Source organism: Lepisosteus oculatus, chromosome 19, assembly GCF_040954835.1.
Source record: "Lepisosteus oculatus isolate fLepOcu1 chromosome 19, fLepOcu1.hap2, whole genome shotgun sequence".
Classification (NCBI taxonomy): Eukaryota; Metazoa; Chordata; class Actinopteri; order Semionotiformes; family Lepisosteidae; genus Lepisosteus; species Lepisosteus oculatus.
The window spans coordinates 8,170,153-8,190,044 of record NC_090714.1 but is presented as its reverse complement, the minus strand read 5'-3'; the positions used below and the strand labels follow the sequence as shown (position 1 = coordinate 8,190,044).

Sequence of the window (19,892 nt, the reverse complement as noted above, 5' to 3'; positions counted from 1 at the left end):
ACAGAATTACCACGATAATAAAATTGCCATCAAATTAAAAACACAAGCTAACAGACTGCCAGAGAACAGTGCAGCAGTAAGGGCTAATAAAAAAAACTTTATATCTCTCTTTCTCATTCATATTTTATTTGCTTCTCAGCCATCATTGTGACTCATCACTTTTCATATGATGTCCCTCATTTCTCAGGTATTTTCTCCATCCAGCATCTCACCTGTGCTAATTTGGGAGTGAACACTCCTCTCTGTAGTCATAACATCCTCCTAAAATGAAATCAATTAACCAACTAGTTTTTTAGCAATCTAAATCCGCATCCATCCATCTATTTTCTAAAGGCTTCTTCCAATACAGGGCTGCAGGGCAGCCAGACCCAATACAGAAAATGACAGGTGTAAGGCAAGGATCACCTTGGATGGGACCCCAGTCCATCACAGGGCCGACAAAAAGACCAAAAACACACACCAGTGTCAGTTTTCCCAGAAGCCAATTAACACACCAGTATGTCTCTGGACTGTGGGAGGAAGCCAGGGCACTAGGAGGAAACTCACATGAGCACAGAAAGAACATACAGATACCAGCCCAGATCCAGATTTGAACTTAGGGCCCTAGTGATGCAATGCTGTTATGAGGTCAATGCTAACTACGGTGCCACCACCATGCCATATACAAAAATAAACGTAAAATATAAAAATGTACAGTACATGATAAAATTAAGTAAAACAAATGAGTGAAAAAACACAGGTACAATATACTACATAATGAGCAGCTTCTTTGAGGCTGTATAACCAGTATAAAATACACATATGATCAGGAAAGAAACAAATCTATAAAAATGTACTTTCACTTAAGGATTCAGACTGTCATACTGATAAGTCCAGTGATCTGCAATTGCTACTAAAGCAATGATTAGACTGGAAATGAAGGAGAAGACAGGAGATGTCACATTGCAGCTTACAAGGTTTTAGTAGGTTGTCTTAATTTATTAATTCATAACTGACATATGAACGACGTACTTAACAAAATGTTAATAACTGAAAACCATGTTGTACCTTGTGAACTGACACTAACTGAGTTATGTATTATATTTTGAGTCTTTTAGAAGACTTGTGGGCTTTGCATGTACTACTTTTATTACTTTATCTCTGCTACTAGAGTTCAATGCACCTACTGTACGTAGACAGTAAAAAGTACATGGATTCATTAGTAAGACAAAAGCACCAGAAAGAACCACAATCACATTTTTATGTGAGGCTGTGGATTAAGTAGTAAACCAGAAAACTACTGCAAAGTACCATTGCAATGAAAGAATGAATGAATGAATGAAATACAAAGTAACTTTGCAATGAATCCTCATCCTCAAAGATCAAGGACAGCTCTAAAACAAAACTTGTCACAATCAAAACTTTTACTTTAAAGAGTATAAAACAAAAGCTAATCTCTGACACAATATAAAACCTACTTCTTCAACATACACCAACAAAAAATAATTTATATTTTAAAATTACTTTACTGAATGACAATAATGTGTGCAAAGATGTGTCACTTCTTCTCGAATATGTCTATATCTGTTTGCCATGCTCATCTAATTACCACAGTACTGTTTAATATAAAAATATATAATGCTTTAGTTCAGGTCTCTCTTTTTTTACATTGTTTGGTTTAGAATCACATAAAAATCAGTTGTAGATCAGAATTACCACAGAAAATTTAGAGCTACTATATACATAATCAATGCTCTGTGGTACTACACATATAACCCACACAATATATGTATAGTAGCCAGCTCTAAATTCATGATCACTGTGGTATGTTCTCATCATTGAGTATCTTATATCCAGGATTCAATTGCCTTCTCCCAGGCATACTCCCAGCTTCAAGACAATGCCACCTCCAAAAAAGCAACGAGGTCAGGTTTTTAGAATTGTATCCTTCTGATACATCAATCTGTGACAGAAATACTATTTCTGTGTCCTTGTTACTTTAGTTGGTTAATTAATATGCCAGTTTCATGCTAAAGCCTTGAGGTTTTCCTTAGTTTATCCCAGGTAAACATTCAGAACAACAGAAAGAGAACTCACTGCCAACTAGATTTAAGAGGAGGCTTAAAGAATGGCTACAGAGACACACAGCCAAGGGCTACAGGTAATACCTAATTTACATTTAGCAAATAGCAGAAGAATATCAAAATAATTTTTCTTGATTTAATTGTGTCTCCTGCAAAAAGCACAGAAACTGAAAAATGTACAGAGAATCACTAAGTTTTGAATGCAAAATTTACATTGTAGAACGTGTCCCTTTGTGGAATCTATGCATTTTAAACAATATGGACATTCTCAAAGTGAACTACCTTCCCATTCCAAAACTTTTAAAAGCATTCAAAAGCCCAGTGAAACAAATAACAGAGGAAATACAAAGCACACTATTATTTCTGTACCCCACATTTGAATCAGTCATACTTTTTTGTAAACAGAAACAACATAACAGTTCAAATCCCATATCAAACTCAAATGCTACTGTAAATGCCTAAGAGATCACAGAAATCAGTTTTCCTGATTTGTCATTTAGCAGAATATTAATGAACTGAAGAGAGCAGATCACAAGTGGTTGCAGCAGATCACAAGTGGTTGCAGTGGTTGTTTATCCTTCACATGAGGTTTAAGAGATTTCAAACAGCTTACAGAAAATACATTCTTGAAGAATATCAAAGCTAATGGAGGGTTCATGAAATACAGATTGCTGGGGTATGATTAAAATGACATCAAGCACTTTGAATTAAGATAACTATTTTTGACAATATTTTACATACACAATATTGAAAGTCATTCCTGTCTGTAGTATCCAATTTTTTTGTATTGAGAAATAATGTATTGTCATAAAAATCCAGGTTTCCTTTCAAATCAGCTTTCAGTTTAAAATCCCCAAGAGCTTGGCTACATTTTGAGGTAACTGTATTTCTAATGACTCTAGAATTATTGTTAAGCACATGCCTCATCCAGAGTCTTTCTCCCAGACTAATTAAGTTTTCTATGGACCTGTGCAATGGAAAACCTTACAGATGTCATGGGAGAAAGTGCGAAGTAGGAGCTATCTACGAAAGTCAAAATCATTCAAAATCAAATTTCACCTGTGGGTACAGTTTACAGCTGTCATCAGTAACACTGCCATATGACAGGCCCTGGACAAGCCACAGATGTCGCTGTTACATTGTTACGCTATTGCACAGCAAGCTGGGGACACCCTGACTGACTCAAAACCAGCTGGCCTGGAGACAGCAAAACAACTGGCTTTTGCACCTTAGAGATTCATGACAGTTAATGGCTCAAGCCATTTATGTCTGTACTACTGGGCCAATCTGCACTGTCTGTAAGTACAGACAGTATTGGTTCTGTTCCACCTTCAATGCATGGTAGGTCCTTCCTTCTCCTTTTTTTAAGGAACACTGCAGTGCTGAGATGCTTAGAAATACTGTAAATCTGTGTTGTGCTGGTTATAAAAAGGATGAATGCATTTTAAGTGTATCTCTCTTCAGTTTAAAGGATGTGTGTAGCCCTTCTCAAAGACAAGAAAGACAGTTTGAGAAAATAATACTCAATCATATTTCTCTATCAAATATTCCTCCAACAGTGTAGTAAATGAAATGAAATGAATCTATTATTTACAGTACATAGAAAATTTCACCTTTTCTATGATAAACTTTCAAGGCTCAGTGGTCCCTTTAAGTAAGTGAAGGGCTTCAGATTGAAATGGCAGTTGCACAGTGACCTTGAATTACCAGAAGCAAGGCCTACCTTCATTATTTATCAGCAAGATCAATTAAAATACTTTGTTTGCAGCACAACGCAACCTAATATGTACTGCCAGTGCTTAGAGCTAAATATATGCTTATTTAAAAATCAATTCATTCTTAAGATTCTCTTTGCTAGTCTGGTGAAATAAAACAAAGCCGAGGTTGATCATCACAGTGGAGGACATCATTATGGGGTTTATCGTGAACATGATTAAAATTCATGCTATGACTGGCCCAGCTGGGATCGCAAATCAGAGGCAAAACAGCCTATAGTGCTTTGTCCACTTCAGACATCAGCCTATAAAGCTACAGAATGAAAAAGATACTGAGCAGACTAACTGTCGTTTTGACATTCATTAGGTTCTGTGATATATCATTGTTCTCTCACTCGTCAATTTTCACAGTGATGGGAATTAGATTTGCTTGGACAGGAAGCTACAACTTGTCGCTCCTTTAGTTCATTGTGTTATGGGAGATAGCTATAAAAAATTCAGTTTTAAAGGTTTCTCTCTGCAACTCCTGAATGGCACCTTCAGCTCTGCAGAGTGCCCTCTGAGCTCACCACCAAGCTACAATTAAAAATAAAACCAACCTCATGTCTTCTCCAGCTAACAAACCCAATTCAATGGACTACTCCATGATGAACATTGCAACAAAGACATAGGGATATACGTGGGAATCAAGAGCTAAGACCAAGAACTGAAAGCAGTTATTTACATTAAAGGTGGCTGGTGGCTGTCACAAGCAGTCCACATTATGTTGCTGAAGCAGACTAAATTGGATTTATCACATAACAGTTGGATAAGACACTTGAATCACTTAACGTCTAGCAGCCAAACAAGCAAGATGGGCCAAAATCTCATTTGTAACCTTTGTTGCATTCTTAATTCTGCTAATCAAACCCACAAGTCTTTCTGACAGCAATTAAAATACTGGGTGGGTTAGTAAATGTGGATATGCAGTATTAAGTTTCCCAGAAACTCACTTTAAAGTCACAATTTGGCAACAAACAATGAGAAAAAATAATAAATGGAAATAGAAAAGTTTTCCCACAGCTCTGCCAACACCCCTCCCCCATGTATTATACATTGCAACAATTTACTCTTATTCTGTTGCTGATTGCTACTGCATAAATGGTAAACTACACAAATTACAGTAGAAGCATCAAAACGCAACAAATGACAATAGGAAGCAAAAATGTTGTGTTTTAAAGCCTCCTTGTGTTATCAGATGTATTCTATAATAAATTGCAGTACAAGAAATTAAACTATAAGTAAATTGGATGGGCTCCCAATTTAAAGTAAAACAGTAAAGCATTTACATTTAGCAGAGAAGAAACAGAGAAATAGAGGAGGAAGCAGAGCTCTAGAATCTTGTTGGAGGTAGCTGTGAGACACAAAATGCACCTTCTTATTTGAGTGTGAATAATCCCATCAAAGTGGCAAAGTACATTGATTGTGTCCTAATCCTTTGTTAATGGCACTTATCCAAACTATGCAATAAAATATTATCACCTCAAGCTACATCTATTAGCATAATTCCACAAAGCTTCAGATTGTATCCTACAGATTTAGCCTTGGCCTCTGAGGAGATGCGCTAAAGCTCACGTTTTATCTAACACAGAAGCAGTTTCTTCTGCAATTTCGGAACACTGTACATCAGCGTGAGGTAAAAAAAAGGTTGTCCGTTAACCCTGAGGAAATATAGTGCTGTACGCACTCTACTTTTGCTCTTCTTTCAAGCATAGCATTCCAGATCCTGGAGAACTCCCCCTGCCCTGATCATGTCTCCTTGTTCAAACCCCTTTACAGTTCTGTCTGATCTTCATGTAAACAACACGTTGACTGCAGCTCACGCATTTAAAGCATTACTCATTTATTGTTTCACACAGAGCTACAATCATTGAAATGCTGCACCTTATTGGAACTGGCCTTGAAATGAAATACCCCATAGTGTTTTTTTTTGAAAAAATAAAATAAAGCATAGAATAACAATGAAACAAACAGCATAATCGCAACAAACAAGCTTCTCCACACCAGCTACCGCATTAAGCGTCTAATGATTTTTTTTCTTGTCAGGGTGACTCAGTGGTGTAAACCAAAGCTTTAATTCACACCTCTGGAGACATGCAACAGTATAAGTCCAATGTTATAATTGAATTAAACCTGGTGGCTTGTGTTAAGCACATCTAAAAAAAGAAGACAGACAGAAGCTGATTCAAGAGGCAAGACTGAGCTCATTAATACGGAAGTGTCTCCTAGTGATCAGTGTAAAGAAAATTAACACATATCAAAAGGCTGTCTAGTCCTTTTTCAATTCAATTCAATTTATTTTTATATAGCACCTTTCACAACAAGGTTGCCCCAAGGCGCTTAACAATGCAAGTGACCATATATTTTGTCAATATGGAACTGTTACGATCCCTGCCTCCCTGCAACGTAAGAGGCAGAAGAAGGTGTAATCTCACCTCATTAGTCTACCTATCAGTTTACATATTCACCACCACACCCCCGTCTCATCTTGTACTTAAACACCAGTCTTTTCCTACCTCCTTGCTCAGTATCGGTTTTCCTTTCGAGCTTCCTAGTTGCGCTACGCCTCCTTCCTCTTTGTGTTCCTCTTGGTTTTCGGACTACAGTTTTTCCCATTTGACTACGGTTTTTCAGATCACGGCTTGGCTTCGGTACTCGCTCCCTGTTTGGATCTCTGGCTTCCCCTGGACTCTCGGCTTGTTTCTTCGACTACTGTTTTCTTTGGATCACGGCTAGGGTTTATCAGCTCCTGCAAGTGGGTTCATTAATTGGTTCCGGTTTCTCTTACCGAATCCCTTACAAGAACAGAAGACCAGAAGACAACGGAGGAGAGGAACCAAAAATTCCTTAGAAGGAGAAAAAAAACCTCTAGGGGTCCAAGGTCAACAGGTTGCCCAACCCCTTTGGGCATGCTATCATTATATAATAAATAAAAGGAAATAAATGAATGAGGGTATTAATCCATCCATTCATCATGTCTTCTGTGTGTTAGTACTCCATGCAGATCTCTGTAGACCAGTAAATTCCTCCTAAATTTCACACTCACAGCACTGCATACCATTGCACTAATCTTAGTAATTGCCTTGATATTCATTAAGTAAAGCTGCTTTCAAGTCTACCTAGCCTGGTGCGAAATACAGAAACTTTGCTCCTTGTCCCAGGCAAATTCATAAATGAATGACCTTTGTCTAACCCAGAGGATTCATGATTCACAGATTTTTCAGGTCTGAGACAAATTACAAATCTTTTCTACTTTATCCTCAAGTACCAGAAATGGAAATATGCAGGAGAAATCCATGATAAACTGGTTCCATTGTTTCTGTTGCTATACCCATCTGGATATGATTGAATTTTTGCTTTTATTTATTTGGTCTAGTTTTGAAACAAACAACTGCACTGTTCTTTGTTCCCAGAGAGGTGACTGCCTGGCAATGGATAGAATTCAGCATTCTGACAGGTGTGAGTGACAAGCTTATTTTTACCTGGTAAACATTTATTTCAGATGATTTTTTAGTGAGTCTGTATTTCATAAAAAAGAACCCACAGCCCAAATCAAATTTTGAAACCTGTTCCTGTTAAGTAATCCTTACATGACATGACTAATTCCTAGTTTGAAGGCTGTGTTCTACTTGGACAGATTAGGGGAACTGAATCTTTTTGGTCTGGAACAGTGAAAAGTATGTGGGCACTCGATCCAAGTAATCGATCCAAGTACTAAAAATCTTCAAAGACACTGCAGAAATCTGAAACAGGGGATTTCTTTAATGTTGAAAATGGCAACCCAGGGACATAAGAGGGAATTAAGTTCAGGGCTTTTCAAGACAAAGAATAGGAGACAAAGGTAACGTGGGAGCCCAGAACATGGGTCCTAACATTGTGGATTCCTTAACCCATGATGGGAATGTGACTCAGACTATTATTAAAGAAATTAGAAAGATGGAACAAATGGCCTCCCAGCGTTTGTAACATTGCTTCTGTTCTTGATATACTTTCATATTCAGCTGGGTATAGGTAGGATAGATTTAGTGTCACAGTACTGTATGTTTGTAGAAAAAGATTCAATGACTAGGACTTAATGGTTAAAGGTTTGTGGTACCATGCAACTCGTGTTTCAAGTATCGAGATATCTGAAAAATCTAGAAACATTCTTTAAAAAGTTGCTCAATAAATGTTTATGTACCATGAATACAATATCTCTTTACATTGTTCACATCTTCAAAGTGAGTGCAGCGGACAACCAATTAAAAATTTGTCAAGCTGTGAATCACAAACTAAAGAATTACATGTAGTACTTTAGCAGCAGCACATGATGGTGCATTTAGCTCATTCATGATGCTATTTGTCAATGTTGGCAAGAAAATGATACCAATTTTAATTGGGTGATGTACAGTATAAACAACGTTTTTTTTAGGATGTGAATGACAGTCAAACTCGGAATAGGGATATAAAGTTCCAGCAACAGACGGGTTCACAGCCTGTGTGTGGAAACATGGGAAATGATTTGGAAAGGATGTAAAAAGTGGGAAGAAACAAGACAACTGTCAAAAACAATTACTTTTACTTTTTAATTCACCTTACTACCAGACAGGAACAAGAAGAGGGAAAGAGATATTTTCCTCAATCTGGAAAGCACGTACTTCAAAGAAAAACTCAGATTAACCCCAGTTCTTCTCGAGTGGAATAAAATTAACATTCAAATCCAAATTAATCCTTCTCTAACTACACACCACACCAAGCTCCACCTCTCTCTTTCAAGTAAAGCAGCCTAGGCAGAAAAGTGTCTAAGTCAATTACATGTCTAAGATAGTTTTACTCAGGTCCACGAAAAGTCACAAGCCACCGGGTTTCATGCATATTCCAGCTGTCTAGTTAACTGTCCTTTGGTAAATGACATGTTTATTCAACCATGTTCAGCAAGTCTGGCATTCCATGTCTACTCCCAAGCAGATGTCCAGAATTGAGTTTCCATTCACGGCCTTGCAATTAGAGGAAACCCACTGTTTCTCTCTGTTCATCAGTGGTTTTTGCTCAGCACCTTCAGAAACTAGCCATTAGTTGGTGGGCAGCCAGCAGAAGGTGTTGATGATGTATCAACATTTACTCTTTAATTTGTTTTCCTTTCTGTACAATCAAGTGGTTTTCTGCTTTTCTGTTTTATCTTTGGGTGCTATGTAGGGCTGTGCAATATGGCCAAAAACATTATCACGATAAAAATTTTCATATCAGTCTATATCGATAATTATCACGATAAATGTCAAATCATTATTTCTTTCAACTTTAAAGGCAGATTTTTTCTCCTGAGTGAAAGTTGAAGAAACCAGACAGTTAATTGGTAAATTAAACAACTCTTTATTTTAAGAACACAACAAACACTTGCCAAACAGCAGAAACATTAAACAAATCTGAGGTAGAGAGTATTCAAGTCTTTTTTATGTCAAAATATGCATGAGTAAAATTTACAAAATAAATATCTTAATAGAAAAATTAAATACTGCAGTGTGATAAAACACACATAGAAGATGGCTCAGACAGACTGCAAAGTTTAAAGTGCTCTGTTTTATGTCTGATCGTAAAAAGTCAAAATATCTCCAAATTATCGAAGTTGAATGACCTTTTCTGTCGACGATGTCATCGTCCTTCGAGCTGGTCGTTGGCAGCACTACATTTGGTTTAGTGTCGCTCATTTCTCCACTCTAACTACAATCCTGTCAGCCACCACCGTGTGGGTAAACAACACCCCGTTAGCTGCCCGGTCTGCAACACGCACGCGCACTGCGCAGTATTTCGTGCGCATGTGCATATCATGCGCAAAGCATAAACTTATATATCGAACATTTATCGAACTTTTGTTTTAATATAGAGGAAAATTATATCGCGATAATTATCATTATCGAATTATCGCCCAGCCCTAGTGCTATGTTTCAATTCTGGTTTACTGCCAAGATAGTGACATGTTAAAACAATGGGAAAAGTCTGAAGTACAGTAGCTGCTTTCAATGCTTAGAAAGCCTTTAATTGGCTTTTTGGTGCTTACAAATATAACAATCTGGAAATCTTTCCAGAGGTGTCCTGAGACCAACTATAACTAGCACAGCCCTAAGCACGAGATTCAGTCCTGATTTTTTTTTAAAAAGGCCCAGGAATATTACAGACACAATGCTGATGAAAAGGACCTCGAGGCACATCTACACACGCTGTGATTGTGTCTTATCTAGCACATGCAGATATGTTGTCGATGCTGGAAAGGAGAGGAAAGTGCGACACAGTGCAATAGAATGATACTGTACTCTCCCCTCCTGCTAGGAAAGCACAGACTGAGGCAAATCCTCTTTGCTCCGATTTTGGTCATGGAGAGATATGACACTCAAGTCAATCAACAGAGGTATGAAACACAGTGTTTATGCTTCTCGCTTTTAATTAACCATTGGATTGAACAGCATACAGGGGATTCATGTACAGTAGGCTGAGCTTATTTTCTCTGTGTATTTAAAACAAACTGTAGGACAGATACTGTACTCAACCACAAACCTGAAATGTACTGTAAAGGTGACTATGCTTGAGTTGTACTGTATAATGCAAGTTAAATAAGATACACATTCGATATTACTTTCTACACTGCAAGCAAATAACCCTGCTGGTGGAAAGCAGTACTGAACAGATTACCACATTATGTACAGCTTTGTGTGGAATTAATTTTAATTAATTCAAGTTCGCAATGTGCATTTCAATGTGACAAGAATGCAGGCTGGGTGTTGGTCAAGAGGCACCAAAGGAACATACAGGCATAACTAGAAAACAAAGCCTTTGTACTAATTACAGTATGAGCCCTAACAAAAGCTGCTGAATAAGTGCAAGAAATAACTGATGGTGACAAGTCCTTCTTTATTTTCCCTTGCTGTGCATGAATACTATTTACGGTTAATTATTGAGCTGTACCAGCTTTCACTGAGTAGGTGGGGGAAAAGTGAGTAGGAATCATTTAATCACTCAGAAAGCAGTGTGTTCAAAGTTTCAGTGACATCCTTTAAGAGCTGTCATTGTTCTGGGAGCCAATTAAAATTTGGGGAATAAGTAATCCCAGTTGTGCTTAAGAAATGATTTTTAATTTGTAATTATTTTCCTTTTATGGAAGGACAACACTAAGCACTATGAAGAAATCTTTGTAGGTGTTTGCAAAAAAAAAGTTTACATCTCATAAGCCATCTGTAATTTGACACTACTGTGTGTTAGCCTATGACGCTGACAGAGTTTTCAAGAAAGATTTATTTCTACAGAGCTAGGTAGTTTGTTGTTTGCAGATAGCATGAAGAGTCTTGTAAAATACAAGACCTTGCTATCATAAGGGGTTATCTCAAATGGATACACTCAATGATAAAACCATGAACACAAACCATGTAAATACAAGATGTATTATAAATGTTTAAATTACAAACAAATTAGATAAATCCATCATTTTTTCAACACCTGATACTTCCTGCTTTATTTGTTTTACACTACTTATCAAAGGTGGAGTCTTCACAATACTAATGCAATTTCTCTGACATTCATTAAACCACAATTATCTGTCAACAAACAATTATAGCTTCCCAACAAAAAATATCAGCTTCTGGTGAGTTTAGAAAGGATTTTAAAACAGGCAAGTTGCAAGGCTTTCTTCAACACTTTATGATCTGTTGCACTTCCAAAGCAGACAGAAAGAATGATTCATTATGTTACAGAAAGTACAGTACCAAAGAAGGTATAATTACTGTCTACAAAAAGGACATGGTTTTATTTTTAAGGACGTGATTTTAAAATAGGCTGAACAAACAAAGGGCATCCTAGTTTTACAATTATATAGGAAAATATGTAAATATTTAAAATATAGCAATATGCATGCTGAACTACTAAATATTCTTAACAGCAAATAATGTAAAAAATGGTTTGAAAGGGTTACATAATATGACTATAAAGAGATGCTCTTTCAAAAAGTGCATTCCTATAGATAGAACCTTTTCCAGGATTTCAATTCAGTTCTGATAGCAATCTTGACAATGGTTAAACAAATTGTGCATCGTGTTCCGGCTACAAGAAAAAAAAGTGATTGCAAACCCCCAACTGATTCTGTGCATCTGATGAGATTTCTGAGTTAGTGCTGAACGGAACATCAGATGCTATAAAACAAGCTTACCCTGTATCAATCACAAGGCCATAAATTGAATGACATTGCATTACGTAAATAGTTTTCTCCATGTGAATAATAAAATAGCGGAATGCTACAAAACAGACATGCTAGTATAGCAGTTAGTCCCTTAGATGCAGCTGATACTGCAGCAAGCCCTTAACCCTTATTTTTATGTAGAATTATTATGCACTTGAGCTTACTGGTAAAACAGATTTATAGGATTTGATATTGTTCCCATATGCTAAGCCATGTGAAACATTTCTGCAGTACATCATCCAGAGGAAGTCATGTAATAGATGATTATGGAAAAAAAACTGCTTAAAGGATTTTGCTGATTCTAAGGGACTTAAAACACATCAATATTCTGCAGTATTATTATTGTAAGCCAGCCATAATGAATATCCAAATGACTTGCATTAACATCAAGCATAAACTGATATGGTACCTGCGGCCTATGATGTTCTCAGTCTTATCTTATGTATCATAACCCTTCTGAAAATTACCCATAATAAACAGTACGTTCTTACATTCTGCAATGCTTGTGCCATGCATTGTCTTGGCTTTCCGTTGATTTCCTACTGCTTATATTAAGATTAAATTTATCTTTCTGTACTTTATAATGCTTTCAATATTCAGATACACTTTACTGTGATTTTAGCACAATTCACCTGTCGAAATGTTCATTAAGACAAAGCACAGATTCCATGAAAACATCAAACTGCCCTGCAAATCACAATTTGCAAACAGTACTGTGTCTGATTGTTGGTATTCATGGTATTGATATAACACAATTTTGGAAAACACGTGAAGCTATTAAGTGCTTAAAAGTGCAATTGGCAGAGTTAATTTAAATTTAATCTGGACCAAGGCTGAACAACACTTTTAGTAAAGTTTGAGAAGTTGTGGGTGAATCATACTACAGGCATAATCATTGCATGTTTTTTTTTCCAGAGTATATCTGACCCCGGGAAGTTGGTTAGTGTCAGACTAGTTGCCGCTCAGTTTAATTTTCATTTCAAGTGCTTTTCTTCTGCCTCATAATCACGGAGCACTGATCTGTGCAGTTTTTAATTTCCTGTGAAAAACTGCTCATGCTTAAACAGTGTTAAGAGCTGTCAAGATTCTCATTAATTAGCAAGCAAGATAGATTGAATCTGTGAAAAAGACACCTTAACCTTATTCCTTTTATTCACAAAAAGGGTCTGATAAGGTGTGAATAAAATTAAAAATGGTTTAATTTGACCCAGCTATTCTAACAGAATCCTATTTAAAATGTTTTATTTAAACTGCATAATTTTACTGAAACTATGGTTTGAATATTAAATATCTTCCACACTTGCTGCATAACATTTTTGGAACCCCCCACCAAAGAGTATTAAGCTTGCGCAGAAAGCAAGAACACTTTGAACAACTGTAAGCACATGCATTAAATAAAAATATAGAATATTATCCGACAGAACAGTGCTTAAAACAGCAGAAAAAAAGACACTACAGTTAAAATGATTTTTAAATTTCTATTTATACATTTTAAGCAGGAAAATCAGACTCCCACTGCACAGCATAGCAGATTGAAGCTTTCTGGATTTTATAAACTGCAAGATCATGTATATGAACCAACAACAGATGCTGGATATTTCATGTTTGTTACATAATTGTGTGCAATCCAACTTAAGTAAGAAATTAAAAATGTATTTTCTGTCTCATTAGTACATTTTATACAAGCGTCGGCAGATCCTAATACCTCAGTGGAACTGCAAACAAAACCTTTTCTTTACATACATTGATTTTACTAAAATATAAAATAATCAGGTGATATTACTACAGCTATAACACAAACCTGCAAGTGAAAGAGGGACAGAGCCACTTATATGCAAAATAGACATCTGAATATGTGCACTGGAAAGACCTTGTCTACTTCCTTGGTTTAATAATTAATTCATAGTGACACTTTGTTTATAATAGGGGGTAGTTTTTAAGCTTCAGTATAGAAATAACCAGTGAGTTTCATACCCTACCAATGTGCAAAAATCTTTCAGCTACCATGTTCAGTGAACATTGTTGGTAATGTTGATGTTTAAATTTCATGTTCGTCAATCAGCATCCATAGATATTGTATAACTTGTATAAGCTTCTCTCTCACTCACGCACTGTGTGTTCCTAGATGCTTATGCATACTGTAATTATAATTTGTGTATTATTTAAAATATTACATGTTTTAACTACACATAAAGTTGCATGCAAGATTTGGTCAGCACGTCAACATAAAGTATGCTTCTTTGGTGTAATCTATTGGTGACACTGGCAATAGTTTAGTTTTTACGTTTATCACTAGTTTATTTGGGAGTCATTATTTGCACCTATTTTTACAGCACGGATATTTTATGGAAGCTATTCAGGTGTACAACAACAATGTCTCACATGGGATTACAAGTCCTGAACCCTATCCACCTGCTCTCAGTGCTGTCCTGTGTGTCTCTTTCTTTCAGCCTGGAGGCTGATCTGCAGATCTCTTCAGACAGATCTAAAAGCTTTGCAGAGATGCTGGGCAGTAATTTTTTCTTCCATATCACACAATGATCAAAGACCCCTATCCCCACTGCTCCAGATGTATACAGAGAAATAGTGGCAGACACCTTATTCCAGGGTGGTCTAACTTCAGTCCCTGGGAGGTGATGTGTCTGCAGACTTTTATTCTAACTTAGTTCTTAATTACCTACATCAGCTCATTATTGGTTTAACTGGACCAATTTACAGTCTTCCTCAAACTTTCTAGCTGCTGTTGCTTTGAAAAGACCTAGATAATGTGAAGACACAACAACCCTACAGGATCACAGCTGGACAGTGCTGCCACAGACTGTGTACAAACAGTAAATATGCACATCTACTGTATATATGCCTGAGAAATCAAATAAATTAGAAATTACTTAATTTACAGATTAATATAGATGAAGTCCCAGACATTTTCAGCTTTGTAAAATAACCATAGCAAATGCAAATTTCTTATTGAATATTAATTTGCACCTCTCGTATTTTGTGTGCATACTGTCCAAGTTGGAAGGGAAAGAAACTTTATTTTTTCTTATAAAAAAATGACAACTACTTTAGATAGACAGATATATAAGCATCTCGACAGACAGATTCTAAATGATTAATTTGCCAATAAAAACAGACATGCCTGTACTTCATTAGCAAAACAGTTTAGAGGCCAAGAGACATTAGAGAGCCAGTCTCAACTGCATTTAAATATATTGAGATGGAGAATCACAGAATTATTAATAAACAAAAAGCCGAACTGCCGAACCCTGTAAAACCCTGTATAAAGTATGGCAAATAATGTAGTCCCAATTACTTTCAATGCATCCTTCGTTTCCATCGGTATTGTACTGTATGTTCTCAATGGGTTTCAGCTTCTAATCGGAAACCATACGCGCAAGCTGAATATATATTGTCATACTTAACCTTCCATATAAGAAGACACTCCAAACTAAACTCACTTGACAGAAATTGCCTGCGATTATCCCTGTAACAGTGGTGAGGAATGTCCTTCCCAAACCCCTTTAGACTCTAAACAATACAATTTCTACTACAGAGATGATAAACCAGAGAAGGGATAAATCCTCATGACAACATCTGTAAAAATTAATTCAGGGGAGAATCCCCCCACCACAGCTGAGCACTGAGAAAAAAAGGTCACATAAAAACATCAACTTTTCTGACGACGGCGCTATACTTACAACAAGCAATTTGCCAGTATTTTCCAACAGTACACAGGCCGCTGTCCATGCCTTCTTTTGTAATAAAAGAGGTTATGGAAACGGTATTTATTATTCGGTTGTTAAAAACGCTTCATAAAAGAAAGCAAAATGCCTTAAAGCATCCTCTGTAATGTTATAATTTTCTGTTTGCTTTGAGTTACAAGCCTTAAAACTTTTCCTCAATCAACCAATCGCAACGGTCGATGTGCAGTTGAACTGCTAATATTTTCTGTCCCTGAAAGGTAAATTGAATTAATTAATCAATTTTTGTAGTTGTGAAGTAATTTCAGGATTTCACTAAACAGATATTTTGGCATTAAATTCGTGGAACTCTTATTTATTGCAAAGTTTCTATTTAAAATATTCAGTATTGTTGATAGTGTGTGCGTACAAGCTGCAGGCATTAACAACACTCCCAACTTCAATTCTCTCCATATAAAGAAGCAGTAGATTCATATGTACTGTATGTTAAACGAGTTTAAATTAGGCGTTATAAATATTTCAAGTTAAGGAAGAGAACAGATGTAAAGAAAGAGTGCAGTCACATATATGGCAGAGAACATGGTTTGATTACTAGCCATCCAACAGAAGTGTAGAGAGTTTTTACTTAATCAGGAATCAGTAATTTACTTATAATTAGATAATTGCTTTCTACTGTAAAAGGTGCTATCAAATCCCCTCAAATTGCCATATTCTAAAATGTAAAATGATTTTAACATGAAAACCTTTTACGTTCACCATCAATTTGATTTATATGTTAGGAATCTAAATGATATTTTTGCTTTATACAGATAGAGGTAATTGAGAAATGCGGCACACTAGTTACACATCAAATATCTGAAAATAAGATCAAGGGTAAAAATAATCAGTCAGTAGACTGCTGTCTGATTTTTAGAAGAATCAGAAATAGACTAAATCAAATCTCTGTTTTGATTTCCAAGTTCCTTTTCTTATTGTTTACAAAATAAACTGCTAGAGCAAACCAATAAACTAATATTAATAATAAATCCGACATTATTTTTAACCCTGAAGTTAAATCTTGCCGATACTTAAATGTACCTGTCGATTTGCAGGTTTTTATTTAATTAATGATTTTCTCACCGTACTCTCTGCCACTGAAAGCTTCGCAATAGCGAAGTTCGTAAGCCTTCCACAGGTGAATCTCGAGCTGCGAGGCGTCCTTATTACTGTCTGTTCATCTTTTTCCAGTGACACTGGCACGTATTGACTGAAAGTTCAGTTCTACACCCTCGAGTCCTCAGTGGTGTCAGGAAAGTACGACATCCACAGATCTATTATCCAGTTAAAAAACAGTGACAAGTCACTTTACACTTACCTGCAAAAAGCAGATACTTAATGGCTTTGTAAGGATGAACCTTACAAAGACCCCTTCTGACAGCACTAATTATCTTGCAGTCACAAACACTGAGTTTTTAGAAGTATAGAAGTATCTCACAACGTATTCAACATTTATAACGATTTTATGTAACATTATCTCAACCTCAGCAGCTTTAACTTTAGCAGCAGTACTATAATAAACATATAAAACCTGTTTAGAAAAACATTAGTTTTCTTCACTCGTAGTGCTTTTCAGTGATGTTACAGGGGGTGGGAGGTGGGGGGATTTTTATTTGCGAGAACCTCTTCTGATGTAGACCGGATCGTGAAAACAAACACCCTTCCGATTAAACCTTTCCATTGTACTGTTTTTCACCGCCACCCATCGAAACTCACAACTCAGATATTATTTAACGAGTACGTCTTTAATGTGTAAACCTCAGGCTACAAATACACAGGCAGCGTTTCGTGTGTTGGCATTGATAACTGGCAAACTAATACGGAGAAGCACGACCCCGTTAAAGGCAAAAAAAAATTGGAAAGCAAAAGGGCGCACCTGTACCAGTCGAGTCCTTTCTCGTAGTTCCTGTCAAAGAAATGAGGCTCAACCCCGACTGCCCTTACGTCAGGATGCACCCTTAAAGCTTCCAAAAGAGCTCTGGTACCTCCTTTCTTCACCCCAATTATGATGGCTTGGGGTAATTTTTTTTCTCCATAATCCGGGGTGCTATTCCCCGATCTGATGAGCTCCTCGTCCGTAGTGCTGGATTCTTGGTGCTCTTTCTCGAAAACGGCATGCTGGCCCCGGGAGCTCATTTCAGTAGGAGCAAGCTGAGTCCTGACCCACTCGGTTGCGCTTTGTTCGATTCCAGCATCACCCGTCCGGTCCGAAGCGTAGAAGGCATCGCCTGCCGGGGTCTGTTCGGTCGCCGTTCTTCCCGTCACATCACCTCCAAGATAGCCCCGTGATGTGGTGGAGTAAAGTTTCTCTCTTAATGCCGTGAAAGTTGTTTCCTCAGTCACCAGCCTCGCTTGGTACAAGTAGTTTTCCTGCAAGGGGAACTGCAGCGAGTTGTAGCAGCTCATCAAGCTGTAGAACAGGTAGGTGACAGAGAGGGAGAGAGTGAACATGAACAGTATCTTCCGAGGCACTTTAGAGGTAAAAACTGAAGTACTGGACCAAAATGCCATCTCTGACAGCAGTGATCCTCACAGAGAGATGGCCAGACATGTTTTCACCTCCAGTCTCGCATGGACCCTCAACAATAATAATCTGTCACTATCAGCACTATAACTGCTGAAACTGCAAGTACCTGGACCGCTCACCTAAAAAAACACCAAGACGCACATCGGGCCAGATTGGACAAAAGATCGTTAAGATTCTAAAAGAATATCGCCACTCATTCTTGAATATCGATTTACTTCAATGCTGCCAGCCTTTGTCACAATTTACAGGGCTGGACCTTTAGATCGGAAAGGCTGTGATCTTTCCTTCCTCCAAATGAGCAGCTCGGAGTGCAGCGAGCAGAGCGTGATGGACGAAGTCTTGACATTTTTGAAGAGAAAATAACAGCAATTGCACAAAGTCTTGGAAGTAGTGCGATAGGGACGTCTTCATTCGCCGCACGTCCCCAGAGCTGCTGTCGGTCTGCCCCTTGTTACGCACAGAAGCTGCTCACAAAATGACCAAGCAAGAATCCAGAGTCTTAATGAAAATTTGATGGTGGAATTTCCATGAACCCAGGTCCGTTTGCTAGCCGTAGTTCCTTTGATAATCTGCTAACTTTGTGCAGAGGAAAGTGTGCTGCTTCCATATAAATATTCATTGAGTGTCTCCACTAGTTGGGAGTGTTGCCTGCTGTCCTGACGCCCTTAGTTGATTGGTAGACAGGATACGCGCATCAGCAGTGCGAGCTCGTCAGAACACAACCGAATCAGTTCTAACACAGCGTTTTCGCTACGGGTTTCACTAGCTAGCGACGGAGTTCAGTTACCTTTTTCTGTCACATCTACAGATACAAATTTACTTTGATTAACTCCGAAGATGGTAACTGTGATTTTTCCAAACGAGAAATTATTAATTATTTGCTTTTCGCAAGCTAGCTCGAGTGGGAAGAAATAGGAATAAGGAGCACAGTACCTCATGGTTTGGAATACTGAGCGCACAAGATTTTTATCAACTAGCTCAAATGCTGTGTAGCATTTATTTTCTGGAGTCCTGCAGCTCGTCTGAAGCTGGGCGCCTTTCCAAACGTTCAACTAATGACGCTGGTCTTCCATACTTACATTTAATAGAGTATACACCTGCCATTTGAAATTCGACATCAAAAGTGATTTGATGCTGTTCTGAATGTCTACATACAAGCGAGGAACATGAGGACCACAGCTACTTCTAGTGGTTTGTGCACCTCGTAAAACCTCATTCCTCCTACAGTAAGTCCGTTAACATTGTGGATTGCAGGTGGACAGCAACGTTGATCTCTTAGATCAATAATAAAGATGAATGGTTCAATTTGCGTAACAAAGCTGACGAGTTTAACTCCAGGAGCAAAAGTGTTAGAATATGATCATTTTAAAACGTCTAAAATACAGCAGCAACAAACACACAACCACCACCACAACAGCAGCAACAATAATAATAATTCGACTTAAGGAGCTGTCTGTATTTTCAAACTTCTGAAAAGTTGAATACAGTACGTTGATGAATGCAGCTCACTGCTGCACTCTGCTGACCATATTTTAACAGGAAAGTGATACCCTTCCATGATATGGGCAATATTTAAACAAATATTTTTTGTTTGCGTTTCAGCAAATGTTG

At 37.4% G+C, this 19,892-nt stretch overlaps 1 protein-coding gene across 1 annotated transcript in view; it reads right to left on the bottom strand.

Moving 5' to 3' along the window:
• hs3st4 (heparan sulfate (glucosamine) 3-O-sulfotransferase 4) overlaps nucleotides 1-18,893 on the bottom strand; it is a 134,583-nt gene extending 115,690 nt beyond the window's left edge. Inside the window, exon 1 of the mRNA XM_006637100.3 lies at nucleotides 17,631-18,893. Within this exon, the coding sequence (XP_006637163.1) occupies nucleotides 17,631-18,265 (635 nt within the window). The 5' untranslated portion in view covers nucleotides 18,266-18,893. The remainder of the gene's footprint in view (nucleotides 1-17,630) is intronic.
• Between the last annotated feature and the right edge of the window lie 999 nt (nucleotides 18,894-19,892).